Raw genomic sequence first — 18,142 nt, 5'->3', positions numbered from 1 at the left:
TGAGTAATCGAAGTTGAAGCCTGAATAAAATCAAATTTTGGAATCGTTAATATACTTTTTTGTTCAAAAGGCATGGGGAGTTACATAAACCTTTTTCCTGAGATGACTTTCACTGGTGGGAGGTATGGCGCGTGCGTAAAATAAGCCGTACCTCAAGATGGCGGCTGCCAGGGGACCCATGTTGCTGAGGAATATAATGGGTCATATGTTGGTCCGAGCGGTAGTTAGGAGGTCGTTCTGGGTGCAGGTGAGAAGCAGGAGCTTTTGTATTAAGGAATACGGTGCAATGATTTTATTATGTGGTGGAAAGGAGTTGCATATAGTTGTTATCGTGTCTGCTTTTAATTTGTTATGAAAACTTGCTGTTAATTTGGCTGGGAATTTACATTCATCATGTATTGGTATATCGGAATTATGTAACTCCTTCCGTCCCCCCCCCCGCACAATTTGCTTTTTTTAAAGGCGTTCTGTATCTTTAAGTATAGACTTCTTTAGCTTCGTCTTCAAGAAAAGTGCGTGTGGGAGATGTGATAACCTGAGCTGTCCAAAGTATAGGAGCCCTATCAAAAAAGTTGGCAGCCCTTGTGATGCTGAAGACTGTCACTGTTATGTGTCCCTCGCTTATTTCTAAAATGCATCCATCTTTTAACTGCCACCCTTTGTTGCTCTTAAAGGTGCCACTGTACTCAAACTTTCTTCTGTCCTTTTATTAGGTGAGTTGTAAAGGAAATGGAAACTTGGTGGCTAGATAGCACAGATTGCAATCCTGTACGCTGGCCAGTTCTAAGAAAGTAAGAAGATCCCTGCTGGATCAGACCACGAGTGGTCCACCTAGTCCCACATCTTGTCTCACACAGTGGCCAACCAGTACTTCTGGAGGTCCAATAACAGGGTATAGAAGTAGAGGCCTACCCCTGATGTTGCTTTCTGGCTCTGGGATTCAGAGGTATCATGCCTTTGAATGTGGAGGTTCCATTCAGTCATCATGGCTGGTAGCCACTGATAGATCTATTCTTCAGGAATTTGTCTGATCCCATTTTAAAGCTGTCTACGTTCTCATCACTACATACTCTGGCAGTGAATTCTGGATTTTAGTTATTTCTTGTGTAAAAAGTATTTCCTTTTGTCCATCCTGAATCTACTGCCCATCAATTTCAATAGGTGCCTTCAAGTTCTAGTGTTTTGGGAGAGTGAGGAAAAGTTTGTTTTGTGAACTCTCCATCCTTTGCATAGCATGATAAACCTCTGTCATGTCTCCCCACATTGGGAAGGTGCTACAACCCCCCTGAACGAATTGGTTGGCCTCTTCTGTACTTTTTCTAGCTCTGTGATGTCCCTTTTGAGGTATGGTGACCAGTATTCCAAATGAGGCTGCACCAAGGTCGTTATTATAACATTGACTGTTTTTTTTTCCCAAGCCCTTTCCTAATAATCAACAATGGCCCCGGTCACACGGGCCGGATATTGCTGGGGGGGGGGAGGCGTGGCTGTTTGCCCCGGAGCGAACTACCGTGCGGCCGCCAGATCAAACGTCCAGCCGACGTCCCGTGGTTCAGGGGAAGGTGCCAATCATACGTCAATCCTGCGGCGCGGCGGGGGTTGTGGTTTTTTTAACCAAAGTGTGCACATGCACCGTTGGGTGCTTGTGCGCATCCCGTGGAGACTTGGGGGGAAAAAACCTTTTCGCGACGGGACATGGGCGGGCGCCGGATGCCACGAGCTACCACCGGAAACGTGATCAGACGCCCGCCCTTGCCCCGCGGTTTCTGGAAACTAGTACCTCGGAGGTACTAGTTTTTTATGGCGCATCTTCGGCGGGAAGCCTTGGGTTCGCCACGGGAGCTCTACACTTCCCAGATGTTGCGGTTTGATCGCGCCCGGAAAATCCGCCTATCTTCCGTCTCTGTAGCGTGGCTAATGCTCCGTGTGACCGCAGCCAATATAGAGTTTACCTTTTTCACTGTTTCAGCACACTGGGTTGACTAGCTACTGCAACTCCAAGATCTTTTCCCCTCTCAGTCTCTGCAAGGTGATACTCTTATTAGCATATGCTTACACTCACCAACATTGAACTTCATTTGGCACATTGTTGCCCACTCAACAGGTTCGTGGAGATAAGTTTGGAGCTCTTCACAGCCATCCTGGGTTTTCAACTGAATACATTTCTGTCATCTGCCAACCTGATCACTACACTAATCACCCCTAGTTCAAGATCATATATGAACCAATTAAATAGTATTGGCCCCAATACCGATCCTTGTGGAACCCCGCTGCTTTGTCCCCTTCATTGTGAGAAGAAGACCTGTCCATTTATACCAGCTTTTTGCTTCCTGTCATTTAACCAGTTTTTAATCCATTAGAGAACCCATCACTGCTATATATAAAAAATAAAATATATAAAATAAAATAAATGCATGCTTATTTTAATGCATGCTTTTGTCATTACATGCGCATCGACTGCGTTTGGAACAGTTCTAGTGGGGTGCCATGTGTTATAATTCTGTTTAGGTGCTGAGCCTTCAAATACAATCCTGTGTGTAGAACTCTTCTGGTCTAAGCCCGTTCAAATCACTGGGCATAGTCTGGAGTCACTGTATAGAGTTGTATTGTTGATAAAGGCTACCATTGGCTATGGACTGAGCCCAGATATCCAGTGTTCACAGGAAAACGGGGTGACTCTTACCCAAACCCAGGAAGCTGCAGTTCTGTTGGATGTAACTGATAGTAGAATGATCCAGTACCTACAGTTGCCAACTCTGAGTTCAGAAATTGCTGGAGATTTAGGAGTTGAGCCTGGGAAGGGCTCAGTTTGGGGGAAAGGACTTGAGTGAGATATATTGCCATATAAACTTAGTCCAGTGGCACCTTTAAGACCAACAAAGGTTTATTCAAGGTATGAGCTTTCATGCACAAGGTACATGAAAGCTCATACCTTGAATAAACCTTTGTTGGTCTTAAAGGTGCCACTGGACTCTAAATTTGTTCTACTGCTCCAGAGCAACATGGCTGACCGTCTGGCTCTATATTGCCATCTAGTCTATCCTCCAAGGCAGCCATTTTCTCTAGGGGAATTGACCTCTGTGGGCTGGAGATCAGTTGTAATTAAGGGAGCTCTCCAAGCCCCCACCTGGAGGGAGGCAAATCTTAGCAGCAGAAGAAATGTGTGACCCACTGATCCAGGTCTGAGTTTCAACTCTGCCATGGAACTTTGCTGGGTGAAGTTGAGCCAATCACACTCCCTCAGGCTAATGTACCTCACGGAGTTGTTGTTGTGAGGTTAAAATGGAGGACAGGGAAACAAACAGTGAAGAACCCCTTTGGATCCACATTTAGGAGAAATGCAGCACAGGCAGGGAGAGTGGAACACATTTTTTTTACAGAACAACGGCGTGTGTGTCTGTCTTCAATGGGCTTTTGGAGCCAGCATGGTGTAGTGGTCAGAATGGTGGGCAGGGATCAAGGAGATCCAGGTTGGGATCCCACCTCTCCTGTGGAAGCTTGGTCGGTGACCATGTGCCAGTCATTCACTCTCAGCCTAACCTACCTTGCAGGGCTGTTGTGAGATAAAATGGGAGGACAGGAGAATTATGTAAGACACTTTAGGTCCCTATTGGAAAGTAAAGAAGGTTATGTGTGATCCACAGTGGCAATCTTCTGGTGTCACTAATATGTATCTGTGTTAGTTTCTGATGACTGTGTAGCAACATTTACATTACTTAGGCTGGGCATGGAGCTCTCTTCTCCCTCCTCCACTGGAAATTACTTCCTCTTCATCATTTTTGGAGAATGTTTGCACCACTGAGTCATTAGGATGTTATGGTGTAAGCTGAATGTGTTGACTTGGTGATGAGAGGAAAAACAGTCTGCATATTGCTCAGAGATGCTCAGTGGTCCCTGCTTCCCAGCAGTCATAGTATCTAAAGTAGAGAGGCTGTGCTATTGCTGAGCCTTTGGCTGGGGTCTCCCCCCACAAAAAAGTCCTGGAGCCATTCATATAGAAAGTTCTGTTCATCTAGAACTGATGGGCTGGTACTTCATCCTCTTGCAAGATGGAGACATTGCAGATATGTTACGTTCCAGAAATGTAACAGAAACTCTGGATAATCTGTGGGATTGTCTACGTGGGAATCCTGTTTTGCTTTACAAGAAATCCTTTTACGGCTCAATTCTGCACGGAGCTAGGTAGCCTAAATTCATTGCATTTGGTCAGCTTGGATGTGGCCAGTTCTGCACAGCTGTGTGAAAACCTTCCTACTGCAAAGGTGAAGGGATGGCTGCCAGGGCATAGGTCTCGTGCAAGAATGAGGCGGCTTTTTTGCTAGTTACTCTCAAGAGAATAGGCACAAGCTTTCCCCTTTGCTCTCGCAGTTAAATCTAAGAAGCAGAGTTTCAAAGTCAGTTTCAGAACCTGGATGAAACTTGTTAAAAGCTAATGCTGGTTAGTACCAGTTTGATGTAGTGATTAAGTGTGCGGACTCTAGTCTCGGAGAACCGGGCTTGATTCCCCAGTCCTCCACTTCCAGCTGTTGGATGACCTTGGGCGAGCCATAGTTCTGTCAGAGCTGTTCTCTCAAGAGCAGTCCTCGAAGGAGCTCTCTCAGCCCCACCCACCTCACAGGGTATCTGTTGTGGGGAGGGGAAGGGAAAGGAGTTTGTAAGCTGCTCTGAGACTCCGAGTGAAGGGTGGGATATAAATCCAATCTCTTCTTCTTCTTCTGCCTATGCAGATGAATTGGGATACACCCTTGCTTTGTGCTGAGACGTGGAGGGAGGTTGTCTTGTCAGCCCTTTCCTGCTCTCTTAACCATGGTTGACCATATTACCTCTGCAGTGTACCATGACGTACTGACATGGCTGCGGCCTGTGAATCTTTTAAATTCCAACCTAGCCACGGACTTTGTCCCCATAGCGGGTCACGTCGCCCCGCAGGTATCCAGCCATGCAGCTCTGCCAACAGAATGGCATTTCTGTGTTCAGAAGGGCGGTGGTTTCTGCTAATCCCCCCCTCGCGTTGTAAACGCCGTTGTGCTCCCTATGCTGTTCCTGAGGTTGTGCTCACCCTCCAGTAATAAAGGGGGGGGGGGAGGCTGCAGCAGGAGGGGAAGGTGGGAGAGGCCAGCTCTGCAAAGTCTGTGGGATGATCGCCTCCATGCCATAATCTGTGTGTCTATATTTATTTGCTTTGGTATTTGTCCTTTATGTGAGGAGCTCAGTTCAATGCATGTGGTTGTCCTCTCCTCTGTCTTACTGAGAGAGTGACTGGTCCAAGGTGAGCTTCCATGGCGGAGTGGGGGGTTCAAACTGTGGTCTTGCCGGTTCTAAACTCTCACCGAGGTGGCTCTCAGAAATCCGGTTTTTGTCTTTGAAAATGAGGTTGGCTACTATTACAAATTCTGAATGGGAGAAGCATTTAAATTCGCTGTAGGCTGCAGAAAGGGCAACAGAAGTAATACGGAACCCTGAATCATTGACTGCTTTGGTCGGGGAATCCTAAGTTTTTGAGCTGATGGTTGTTCTTTTATTTCTTACAAGGAGCAGTTGACAGTCAGGTTGGTGGCTGTGTAACTCCTGCCCTGGCTCTGCTTTCTTCCTTTAGAACACACCCAGCACTTTCCTCCTGAGGCCTAAGCAGTTGCCTTTCCGGATTTGCAGCACGGAGGCTGGCCAGGCTGGATCTGCAGAACCGGCTGCGTGTGAGACAGAATCACGGTTTAAAGAGAAGCCATGGGAGTACTTGACGTCGGAAGGTATTGGGGTGGGGGTATAAAGCCAACAATGTGGCGTGTGAGGTGTACATTGGCATACTGCTTTAGAAGACGCTAACTTCTGATGTTTCAATCCCTGTCTTCCATTTTATATTCACAAAAACCCTGTGAGGTAGCTCATGCCGTGGGAGAATGACTGACCTGAGATCACGTAGTTTTATTGTGAGTGGGGATTTTAACCACGATGTTCCCAGGAGCTTAGTCCAGCAGTCTCATGACCACACTGGCTCCTAATTGAGCTAGAATTTTTTATTTCTCCCTAAAAAGCCATAACCTTGTTAGATGCTGTTGAAGGCAGCATCTCCCTCTTCTCTTTCCTTCCCCCGATTCCAGCATTAAACAGGAAAGGAGGATATGGTCCAGCCTCAGCTCATTTGAGCTTTCCATTTATTTTTCGAGTTTAAGATACTTCTGTAGAGATTAGAGAAGCAAAAGACTACGATAGAGACAAGTCTCTGTCGTTAGGCTAGCTTGCAACAGGGTGTCCCCAGACATATTCTGTGGATGCTTTTGGAACTTTGAGAAGGAGTAGCAGGCCCCTTCCCAAAACGGCTGCCGTAGGAGGCAGGGGCAATCACAAAATGGCTGCCGGGGGCAGTCATGGAATGTTGGGAGGTTCCAAACCAAACATCAGGCCTGTAGCCACCACCCACGAGCCCTGCCCCACCATTTGATGATGCCAGACACCCCCGCCCCCAGTGTGTGTAATCCCACAGCAGCCGCCAGACTGGGGAGAGACAGGGAAGCCGGCTTGCCCCCTTCTGGTCAGTTTCACTCCTCTGGGATCAGCTGTTAGTTTAACAGTTGATTAGAGGGGAGTGAAACTGACCCAGAGTGGCAAGGCAGCTTTCCTTTCCTTCTCCAGCCTCCCTGCGGTTGGGGGGTGGTGCTGGGGAAGGAGAAAGAAATAGAGAAGGCATGGTGATGGTGGTGGGGAAGCCGATCTCTCTCTCCCCCATAATTTTCCATGGAAGGGGGGGGGAGTTTGGTGATGGTGGGGGAAGCCAATCTCTCTGTCTCTCCCATAACTTTCCATGGCGGGATGAGCAGTGGGGGGCTTGGTGATGGTGGGAGGAAGCCAATCTCTCTCTCCTGGGGTTGCCAGTGTCCAGGTGGTGGCTGGAGATCCCCTGGCATTGCACCTGATCTCTGGGTGGACTCTACGGCGTTATATCCTGTTGAAGTCCCTCCCTGAACCCCATCCACCTCAGGCTCCACTCCCAAAATCTCCAGTTAGTTATTATTTTTTAAGTCTAAGCATAATGTGTGCCCCACAAAACGAAAAATCCTGGTTACGGCCTTGCCAAGCGTTGTCCTCTGATGGGGGCAGCTATTCTGTAATGAGGCCTCTGTGCAGACAAAAGGTGCCGTCTGCTACTTCAGTGAGATGGAGGAAAAGCCAGGACTGGCTCTTTGATTTGAGGAAGAAGCAAGTAGACACCAGGAAGCCCGTCAGTGGGCACCATGGCACCCAGGCGCTCCGTGTTGGTTCACAGTGTACATTTCAGGCAGGAGGGGAGACAAGGAGAGGCAAGGGTAACATAGCATCATAATCAGCAAATTATATGTGATGCTGGTGGGCTGGAAGGAACTTAAATGATGTGACGTTGCACCCGTCCAGCATCTTGTTTAAACTCTGGCACTCTCACCGGCACAGTGTCTTCTGGAGCGACAGAACTCTGCCATGCTAATGTTGCCTGTGCAGCATCTGAGAGCCCAGTTTACACGACTTAGCGGCTGTGTACAGTGTAGCTCGTCTAACTTTTCACCCACCCACTTTACCTTTCGATCGGTCTCAACGGGTCAAAACCAGAAGCTTTACAAGATGGGTAGCTGTGTTAGTCTGCCCGTAGCAGTAGAAAAGAGCAAGAGTACGGTGGCACCTTAAAGACTAACAAAATGTGTGGCAGGGTAGGCGCTTCCGTGAGTCACTGCTCACTTCTTCGGATACCAGGTATCTCAAGACGTGAGCAGTGACGCACAGCAGCTCCTACTCCATCACAAATGTTGTTAGTCTTTAAGAAGCAAAGAAAGCCGGGGGCAGGGCTCTTTAACAGAGAGGGTGGTGTTTAGGGCAACTGCAGATGTTTGAGATGGTGGAGCAAAGGGCAGCAGGGTAGGGTGCGGCAACACCACGGTGCAATTTACAGATAAGGCACTCATTCAGACTCGGAAATGCTTCTAGGCTTGAGGAGGGATATGCATGTTTAATTTAAAATGAATGCCAAAAGTAATTCTGCACAAATTTACTCATGTGATCCTGAGCATGCTCACTTGGAAGGAGAATGTTCTGAGAGATGCGCTTCTTCTTCTTCTTCTTTTTTTTTAAACCCCCGGAGGGCATTATTTATTTATTTTTTTAGAGGTGTGGGTTTGGACACCTGCTGTATCATGCCACCTTATTAGACGAGTTTGAGCTGATCGCTGTCTGTAATCCTCACCCACAGGAGTGTTGTGAAGACAAAAACAAAAGGGAGGGGAGAATGATATTGTGAGCTGCATTGGGTCCCCAATTGGGGAGAAAGGTGGTGCATAACTGTCTTAAGTAAATAAAACGCGACTGTGAATGACCCTCTGTTTTCTTTCCTTTAGAATACATAGAAAGGTATGGCGACAATCCTGTCTGGTTTGGCTACAGGCGCAATCACAAAGGCCAGGTTGCTCCCCAGAAGACCCGGAAGACTTGCATTGTGAGTGAATTTAATTTCCTGTGCGTGGTGTGAGCCAGGAGAACCGAACAGGAGAGCATATGCTAACACTCCACCGCTGTGCAACCAGAATTTCATAATTCCTGGGGAACATTTAAATTCTGTTAACAAAAAGGAAGTAGAATTAATTGTATTTAATTTACAGGCCTCTGAATATTATAGCAGCTGGGCTGGATCAGACTAGTAGGCCAGCCGGATAATATCCTTTTTTCAACAATAGCCAGCCAGGTGTCCCTGGAAAGCATCCATACAGGGCACTGAGGCCAAAACCTACCCCTGTTATCCCGCCCCCTCCAGCACAGGTGTTCAGAAGTCAAAGTAGACAATGTTGACTTTGATAGACCAAGGATCTGATAAGGCAGCTTCATGTGTTTAACAGGGAAAGTAAGGTATAATTGCAATGGGAATGCAAAATATCTGCCCTCTGCACTTGGCTGCAGCCCTTCTGTGGCTGAGACCTTGGAGAGCTGCTGCTAACTGCAGTAGTCAGTGCTGGCCTAGATAAACCAATGGTCTGAAAATGTATTTTCCTGTAAGTTGAAAGAAAATGGCAAGCTGGCCAATTTCTTACCTGGTGTAATGTTGACATCCTTTGAAGTTTGACCAATAGTGTATATATGACTAAATTGGTTAAAAAGTCTGTTATCAAAAGATAATTTTTGTTGAAGGCTTTTATGGTTATTTTCCCACCCCTTAAATACTGTGATATTGATGGTTTTAGCTTGAGCGTACCCGTCTTCTGCAAGTGTTCTGTTTCTTCAAACAGAAACTGAAGGTATCTAAAATCGCCATTTTCCCCACTGATCTCAGCATGTGTGGAACTGCTCAAAGTGAAACGGCCCTTCAGGGCAAACAGCTAACAGGAGAGATAGTTATTTAGAAACAAGGAAAATAAGCTTTTGATAATTAAAGGTTAGGTCCTGGGATCTGACAGGCTGATTTTAGATCGTGCAAGCATATCCCCCTTTTTCCCCACAGCGGGAAGAAACTCACCTTGTTGTATGTAGCCTCCATGCTTCCCTCACATACACAGGGCGTGGTTTCCTGTGTCCTAGTTTTATAAGCCTTCAAATTGCATTCTAGTGTTCCTTGATATCTCCGTGCAGGTGCCTGGGAAAGATAGTTTTTCCTCCCCGCAAGGCAGGATTCTGAACTGGGATTTCAGCTGTGGTTTGGAGTCCCAGCTTGTGGTGAGGAAACAAAGCTGTATTCAGATGTCACAGCAGAATTTTATTTTCCGCCAGCTTTCCAAGTTTTGAGAACCTTCAGTCATAGTCCATGTACAAGGGCAAGAACAGTGTAAATAATGCCTTTTCACTTACAGACTTCATTATGTCTTAGTGCAGCTCTGGTATGACGTCATGCTAGTCTTTGGGCCAGTATTGTGATGGAAGCGAGACTTTTTGTTGTTTGTAGCATTGTGTTTTGTTTTGTTTTTAAAAAACCTGGTCTGACACTTCTTCTTTGCAAATAACACAAGTGTTTGTCTGCAAATGAAAGTGATTCATTTCCAGTGAGTGTCAAGGTATCTGCCCTTCTTTTGGGTTACTTACCAGCAACTGGCGAGTGAGCTTTTGACCGTGTTTCTTCCCGACAGAGAGGAAAGACCGTGTGTGGGAATCCCTGCCCCATCTGCAGAGACCAAAACCTCTTCCTGGATTACCGGGTAAGTGGAACAAGGTGAGATGGTCTGAAATAGCTTTGTAGTGTCTGATTCCTTTTCTGACTTGTCACATGCAAAATCTGGCACTTCCTGATCTGTTTGTAAGATCCTCTTAACAGCCCTTGCAAGTTGTGATCTTCTTATTGGGCCTGTTTTTTGCTAGCTTTCTAAATCTTCTTTTGACCTTTGCTTTCTCTTAACCTGACGTGCCTTGTTGTCCTGTTTCCTTGGTATTTTAAGCATTATGGATGGTTTTTAAAAAAACAACTGGTAAAACCATTCATTCTGTGTTTCTTTACCCTGTTACTGTATAAAAATAGGGCTTGTTGGTGTTTGGATACCACTTCCTCAGGGGGTACACTTGGGAAAGTTTTGCGAGTCACCCAAGGCTGCTTAAGGATCCTGTGGCCATAGGGTTGCTATCCCCCAAATGGGGGCAGGTTTCCCCTGCTTTCAGGGCCCCCAATCTGCTTCTGCCCAGCTGGCTGGCAGGGGGACCCACCCCCAAGCAGCCCCATCCATGCCTGATGTGCCCGGTGCAGTGACATCACCCAGAGGTGACATCGCACAGGGCACATCGCATAGAGGACACTCTAGCATTTTGGGGGAAACTCTATGGTAACGCGGTAAGGACCTGGCAACTCTATGTGGCCAAGTAGGAAGTGTGCTCTAGGACAGTTTCTGAAATATGGGGTGAGGATTAGCCTAGATGGGGTATCTTTCATGGTTTTGATCTTAATAGCTGTACAAGTAATATGACAGCAGGGCACTCTTGGAACTTTACCTTGGCTCTCCCAGGCTTATGAGGTAGGCAGAATGTAGGTAGCTACTCATAGATTCTGAAACTTCCCAGCATTGGCCCCACATCTCTGCTCAGGGATTCTGTCTCGGCCTATTTCCAATCTCCAAAGCACCATTTTTATTCTGTACAGAACCCCCGCCCCCAATTCTGTGCTAGGAAAACTTTCCCATTCTACTGTCTGGATTACTTTTATGTTTATTTATTTAAAAGTTTTTTGATCCTGTCCTTCTACCCAAAGCAATATTTAAGGTGATTTTTAAAAAATCGATATTTTCATAAATTTCAGTAAAGCAACTCAACTAGCTAAAACAATTAAATAGCAAAAAGAAAGAAAGAAAGGAAAGGGGGAAAGATCTGAATTGTTAACTATGGAAACATGTAATGTGAACAGCATGAAGGAACTTTTTACCATATGTGGTGGACTTGTAAGAAAGCAATTTTGGATACAAATACACTTACTAATTCAGAAGATCTTAAAGATTAATAAGCAATTGAAACCAGAGTCTTTTCTTTTGGGATTAACGGACACTCATCTGGAAAGAAGTCATGGAACTTTGTTTTTATATATGACAACAGCAGTGAGATTACTATATGTGCAAAAGTGGAAGAGTCCAATATTGCCTACAATAGAGGAATGGTTGGTGAAGGTGTTGGTGAAGGTGTTGGAACTTGCTGCAATGGCCAGACTTGCTTCACTGATTAGAGAAAAGACAATAAGTTCGTTTATTGCTGATTGGAAACCCCTTTTAGACTTTTTGGATGAAATAGATAATAATGACAATGATTTGTGGATTTAAAGAATAAGGAATCTAGATAATAGAAAAAAGAGAGGTTTTATTTGTAAACATAGAGTAAGAGAAAATGTTGTAATCACACACATATTTGTCTCAGAGAAAATTGGAAACTTCCTTTCCTTTTAATTTATATGGCCTTTCTCTTTATTTCTCTGCTTTGTTTTTTCTTCTTTTCTGCTCTGTTATCTGTAATTTTTTCTCCCTAAGAAAAATTTTAATTAAAAAAAATAAAATATGAATCATATGAATGAACAGGGTGGGGGGAAATGCTCTCTCTAAGCTGTGGAGTCTTGTGAGCAAAAATTCTACTTTATGAGCTACTGGCATTAAAGCTGTGAGCGAGTGATTTGGCTGCTGCATAAGTTAGTTTGCTCTGGAGCCATCCTTCCTGAGCTAAGACACAAATGTGTGAGCCGGAGGCTAAAAAACTGTGAGCTAGCTCACACTAACTCAACTTAGAAGGAACACTGGTGGGGGGTACGAGGGGGAGGAGGAGGAGGCAGGAAGGCCTTTTTTCACTTGGTGCCTGGAGCACATGGCCCCGCAGTTGCTGGATGTGTAGATCTGCTTCTGCATGCAAGGTCTCTCCTTGTAAGCATTATTATTAATGCAATATTGAACTGTGTATTTTACTAGAATGGTCTACTGACTTGATCATGATTGTCAGCATAGCTTTCTCATCTAGAAAAACCCCTCTCAAATCTGCCCAGCGATTCTTCAACTTAAATTTCTTGTTTTCATCCACCAGAATGTGAAGCTCCTAGAACAGTTCATTTGCCCCCACTCTGGAATCACCTATCACCCAACCCAAACAGGTAAGTCCATGGTCTTTTCTGCACCTCTTTCGTACTTGCTGAACCCCACTGTTTGGGCTCTCTGGCTTATGAAGCAACTATATGCTTGGATTCCCCCCACCCCCCCCGCCGCCCTTCATGTTAATGGCCGGAGATCTAACAGTTCAGTTTTATAATGCTTCTGAGTGTCCTCTTCCCCATTAATGGATGCAAAAATCTTCTGTTAGAACTTGTTCAGATTTCAAGGTGTGCTTTTCATTCTAAAGTCCGGAGGAATTCTTATCTCCATGGATGGACAGCCATCTTGTGGAAATGAGCAAGGTAAAAAACTGGCTTCCCAAACAGCAACTCTGTGCAGACTTCATGGTCCGTCCTGCACATGTTGCTGGACTTCGGAGCGCGTTTACATAGGCTTGCAGACATGGGTCCTCCTTACAAGTCATGTGGAAAGGTAGACCTGAAGAGACCGTTATCTGTTTGACTGCTGAGCTCCAGGAGTGTGGTGACGAGGCAGTGGCAGAGCAGGGAAGACAAGGTTCAGGGTAATTCAGGAACGGCTTTAAAGAGATGCTTCAGGAGAAAATCAAGAAAAGCTGTTCCAGGCATCAGGAGTGGCATGGAGATTGACAGGACTGACTGCCAATGGATAAGTTTTTGGGGAGTGGAACCAGGGTTCAAGGACAAGGAGATCCCGCTTGTCACTGCACCTCAGTGAAAGCATTGTTGAACTGGAAAGGCAGCCAGTATTCCCAAGGAATTAGAGTACCGTCCCTATGAGGAAAGGTGAAAGAACCTATGGCTCAGGGGAAAGGGGGCGATAAAGCAGGGGCATAATGTTAGATTATAAAATTATGTATAGTGTGAAAAATTTGAGCAGATTTCTCTCCCAGTCTCTAGACACCTTGTTGGCCAAATGAACTTTGTTGGCTGATTGAAGATCATCCACAAAACATAATTATAGAAGCAGAAAAGAGTAAGAGTCCAGTAGCACCTTAAAGACTAACAAAATTTGTGGTAGGGTATGAGCTTTTGTGAGTCACAGTGACTCATGCCCTGCCACAAATTCTGTTAGTCTTTAAGGTGCTGCTGTGGGCTCTTACTCTTTTCTGCTGCTATAGACAGACTAACGTGGCTACCTATCTCTCCATAGTTATAGAGTTCGCTGCCCCAAGTTGTGGTAATGGCTACTGACTTAGATAGCTTTCAAGATGGAATTAAACAAACATGTGGAGTCTATCATTAGCCACTGTAGGGGTCTGTCATTAGCTGTTGGTCATAATGGCCAAATAGAATATCAAGGTTAAGAGACAGTTAACTTCTCTGGAATCCACCCCCCCCAAAAAAGTGAATACATTTTAAGCAAGATTGTAGTTGGTATGAAAAAAGAACAACATGCACCCCCCACACACATCTTCCATCCCACAGTCTGTGACACTGAATAGCACCCAAGAATACAGGTGAGCTGTTCCTGTTTGTAAGATATAAATCCACATCTGTCGTCAGGGTGATGTCCACAGTTGCTTTTGCAGACCCTGTGACCAAAGCTCCCTCTAGGGGGCACTGGCACAGAAAATTTTAGCCAGCAGCGCTGGAAGAATTCTCTCTGCTCACAACTGAAAGAAGGCATTCCCCCCCCTCCATTGGAAACAATGGAGGATGGCAGCACCGCCTTCTGGGGCCCATAGAATTGGACCTCCTGGTCCAATCATTTTGAAACTTGGGGAGTTTTTAAAGGAGAGGCATCAGCAGCTATGCAGTAAATGTGGTGCCTCTACCTAAAAAAACCCAGGCCCCTCCAGCACCTCAGATACCCCTGGATTGATTCTCCATTATAGCTTATGGGGCCCACTTACTGTAACGGTCCCTGTAGGCTATAATGGAGCTGGGGGGAAATCAGTTTTTTTGTACACCCATTTTGCTTTTCAGTATGATTTGTAAGCTACCTTGAGTCACAGGGAAAAGTGAGATATAAATATTTGAAATATTTGAATAAATAAATAGTTTGGGCTGGTTGATAACATCTAACTTCCTGTTTTTTAGGTTAGGCAGGGGTTTGACCATTATACTTGACCTGTAATGCTGGTTGTCATATTTCACTAAAAAACCCATAGTAGACTACAAGAGTTCCCCTCCCTCCCAAGTGCTGGTATGTTTTTTAAGGCTCAGTGCAGGGGAACCGTCCAAGGCCAGGTCTACCAAAGGGTGGGTAGACCTGTTCTCCAGAGGCCAGGTTTGCCAATGTAGTGGAAAAGGGTGGGTAGACCTGTTCTCCACAGGCCAGGTCCACCAATATAGTGGAAAGGGGAGGGTAGACCTGTTCTCCAGAGGCCTGGTCTACCCATGTAGAGGACATTTTCTGTAATGAAATTTGACTTGATTCTGTTTTCTCTTATAATGTTTAAATTATTCTTAAAATATAGTTTAAAAGAATTATTGTTATGGAAATAATCTTCTAAAAACTAATTTATGCAGTAGTCAAAACTTCCTGTTTTTTAGGTTAGGCAGGGGTTTGACCATTATACTTGACCTGTAATGCTGGTTGTCATATTTCACTAAAAAACCCATAGTAGACTACAAGAGTTCCCCTCCCTCCCAAGTGCTGGTATGTTTTTTAAGGCTCAGTGCAGGGGAACCGTCCAAGGCCAGGTCTACCAAAGGGTGGGTAGACCTGTTCTCCAGAGGCCAGGTTTGCCAATGTAGTGGAAAAGGGTGGGTAGACCTGTTCTCCACAGGCCAGGTCCACCAATATAGTGGAAAGGGGAGGGTAGACCTGTTCTCCAGAGGCCTGGTCTACCCATGTAGAGGACATTTTCTGTAATGAAATTTGACTTGATTCTGTTTTCTCTTATAATGTTTAAATTATTCTTAAAATATAGTTTAAAAGAATTATTGTTATGGAAATAATCTTCTAAAAACTAATTTATGCAGTAGTCAAATGTAGACTCGCTCACAACTTTAATGCTACTAGCATTTTTTTGCTCACAAGGTAGAATTTTTGCTCACAACACTGTGAAGCTTAAAGGGAACATTGCGGCCCTCTGAGGTTTTTTCCCCCTTTTTCCATTCCAGGGATCTGTATGAAGAAGTATAAACAGTTGACCAACGCCATTCAGCAGGCTCAGGACAATGGTGAGGAGTGTTGGAAGGGCTGGCTTCATTGAAATGTGGGATGCTCTGCCACGGGATGTATGGCCACAGGCATAGGCAGCTCTATAAAGGGATTAGATGGATTAATGGAGGATAGGTCTGTCGATGACTAAAAGGAGCCTCCATGTTCAGAGGAAGCAAGCCTCTAAATACCACCGTCGAGAGGCAACATCAGGGAAGGCCTCAGCCTCTATCCCCTGTTGTTGGCTCTCCAAAAAGGGACTGGTTGGCCACTGTGTGAGACTGAATGCTGGACTAGATGGACCCGAGGTCTGATCCATCAAGATTCTTCTTATGTGTAGCCCTCTTTCCTTCCCCCGATTAAATAGCCCAGAAATCTAGTGTGGTATAATTGTCAGGTTCAGCATCAGATTAGGACTGCGATGGCCCAGGCTCAGGTTTCCACTCTGCCTCAGTTACCTGGGTGACCTGATTCTGCCATTATGCTAGGTGTAGCATAACATTCAGAGGTTAAGGCGCTGAGCTGCAGACCAAAAGGTCGGTAGCTTGGCAGTTCGAGACCCGGGTGCCGCGCGACGGAGTGAGCTCCTGTCTCTGGCCCCAGCTCCTGCCAACCTAGCAGTTCGAAAGCAAGAAATTGCAAGTAGATAAATATCGCTTCGGTGGTAAGGTAACAGTATTCTGTGCACCTCGGCGTTTAGTCATGCTGGCCAGATGACCATGGAAAAGTCTTCGGACAGCGCTGGCTCTTCAGCTTAGACTCAGATTTGACTGACTTTCGAGCAAGGGAAACCTTTACCTTTACTTTACTGCTACCATGTGAGCCACAGAGCTCCTCAAAGAAAGGGCAGGATAAAAATACAATGCATAAATACAAATTGCACAGTGGGTTTTGTGCAGGAGTCCAGGGATGGTTGTTCATCTTCTCTCTGACACCTTTTCTTCCTGTCCCTTTCAGGCTTCCTGTTTTTCCATATCCCCTTCATCAGTTTCCATGGTCAAGATTACAGTAACCAGCACCCTGCTGTTACCACAACCCCTCCATCCCCAGCTTTGCTCAACAAAGCTGCTTGGTACGACTGGTATGACTGGCAGCAGCCCCCTGAGAAGAAGATTGCGCTGATGAGGAGGATTTACAAGAACTACTTGAGGGAGGAGAGCGGCCCTCCCTGAGGCTGTCAGGTGGCACTGGAGAGGACGGAACATTCCTTGGTAATGGTGGGAGGTCCTCATAGGCCCTCTGAAGAGGGGAAGGCCTACTTTGATTTTGGGTGCTTTTTTAAAAAACAAAAATCCACCTGGTGCTTGCATTATCAATAAAGTCTGCGCCCATTTTGGTGATTTAAGGTTTCTTTGTTTTTTCTGACCAGGCTGTGGTGGTGGGGAATACAAGGGCAAACAAAAGTCTTCAGAGCTTTTTAGTTTAAAAACAAGGGGTGGGGGGGAGAAAAGTGACAGTTTTCAAAAACTTCATGGTGTGAAAAAGAAAGGACTGAGGGGTGTTGTTTTGTTTTTGCCCTCTCCCATAATCACTAGCTTTCAGGGTAACCTCGTGAATAGACAGGTAAAAATTCAGAAGCACTTCTTCACACAGCACAGTTTAGAGAATTTAATTGTCATAAGTTGCAGGGACCACTGACTCAGATTGCTTCCCTTGCTATCAGCACCTATTAGCCATGATAAGTTGATGAAACCCCCAGCTTTGGAGGCAGTGTACCTCTGAATGCTACTTGCTGGGAGGCGGCAACAGTGCCGCTGCTTGGTTTCAATCCACTAAAATTAAGGCTGATGGCAGAGGAAACTAAAGACTAATGCACGTTCTTAGCCATGCTGTCTCGTGTCTAATTTAAATGATAAGCGCCTTGTGCTCTGTATTGCATCACGCATGTGAATAATTCTGCATTAATAACCCGTAACAATAGCAAGGTAGCACTGTTGCTTTCCTGTCCTCTTTGTAAGCTTCCCAGAAATACCTTCCTGGACAATATATATTTACTTACATAATTTAACTTCTGTCTTTCTGTCTTCACCCAGTTCAGAGTGGTGTGCAGAGTGATTTCCAGGAGGTCTCGTAAACAGGCACTGATCAGGCTGTGGCCTGCTTGGCATTTTTACAAGTTTGCCTGAAGAGGTTTTTTTAAAAGCCTTGAAGGCCAAGCAGTGCAAGAGATTGGTTAGCCATGCGATATACCTATTGCTATCGAAGGAATGTAAGAACCAATCAGCGTTGGAGGAATCCACTCCCAACTAGTGCAGCTAGTGTTAAACTCCCATAGCAAGAAGGGCAATATAAAGAAATGCCTGGGGTGGGGGAAATTTCTGGCTCTGGCAACTCCAGTTAGTTCAAAACACTACAGCCAGGTTATTATCAGGGTCTAGGCGGAAGACACCCATCAGTCCCATTCTGCAGTCACTCCATTGGCTGCCTATCAGTTACGAGGCTCAATTCAAAGTATGGACCTATCACATACAAAGCCCTTCCCAGCCTTGGTCCCTCATATCTGCAGG

At 45.5% G+C, this 18,142-nt stretch overlaps 1 protein-coding gene across 1 annotated transcript; it reads left to right on the top strand.

Moving 5' to 3' along the window:
• Positions 1–125: 125 nt before the first annotated feature.
• On the top strand, positions 126–16,960 carry MRPS18B (mitochondrial ribosomal protein S18B). Its single transcript, XM_015412850.1, has 7 exons — positions 126–247; positions 5,597–5,747; positions 8,358–8,455; positions 10,071–10,139; positions 12,481–12,547; positions 15,596–15,655; positions 16,593–16,960. Exons 1-7 carry the CDS (start codon positions 158–160, stop codon positions 16,805–16,807), a joined length of 750 nt encoding a protein of 249 aa, XP_015268336.1. The 5' UTR covers positions 126–157; the 3' UTR covers positions 16,808–16,960.
• Positions 16,961–18,142: the final 1,182 nt, after the last annotated feature.

Source organism: Gekko japonicus, unplaced genomic scaffold (genome assembly GCF_001447785.1).
Source record: "Gekko japonicus isolate JY-2015 unplaced genomic scaffold, Gekko_japonicus_V1.1 scaffold1199, whole genome shotgun sequence".
NCBI classification, from domain to species: domain Eukaryota; kingdom Metazoa; phylum Chordata; class Lepidosauria; order Squamata; family Gekkonidae; genus Gekko; species Gekko japonicus.
The sequence above is the reverse complement of the archived record's forward strand: the minus strand, read 5'-3'. Positions and strand labels throughout refer to the sequence as shown.

Excerpts from the sequence above, each read along its gene's own strand:
- MRPS18B (XM_015412850.1), top strand. The coding sequence starts at position 158 with ATGGCGGCTGCCAGGGGACCCATGTTGCTGAGGAATATAATGGGTCAT. Across the intron at positions 5,748-8,357 it reads GGAGTACTTGACGTCGGAAG|AATACATAGAAAGGTATGGC; the intron begins GTATTGGGGTGG and ends TCTTTCCTTTAG. Across the intron at positions 15,656-16,592 it reads TCAGCAGGCTCAGGACAATG|GCTTCCTGTTTTTCCATATC; the intron begins GTGAGGAGTGTT and ends TGTCCCTTTCAG.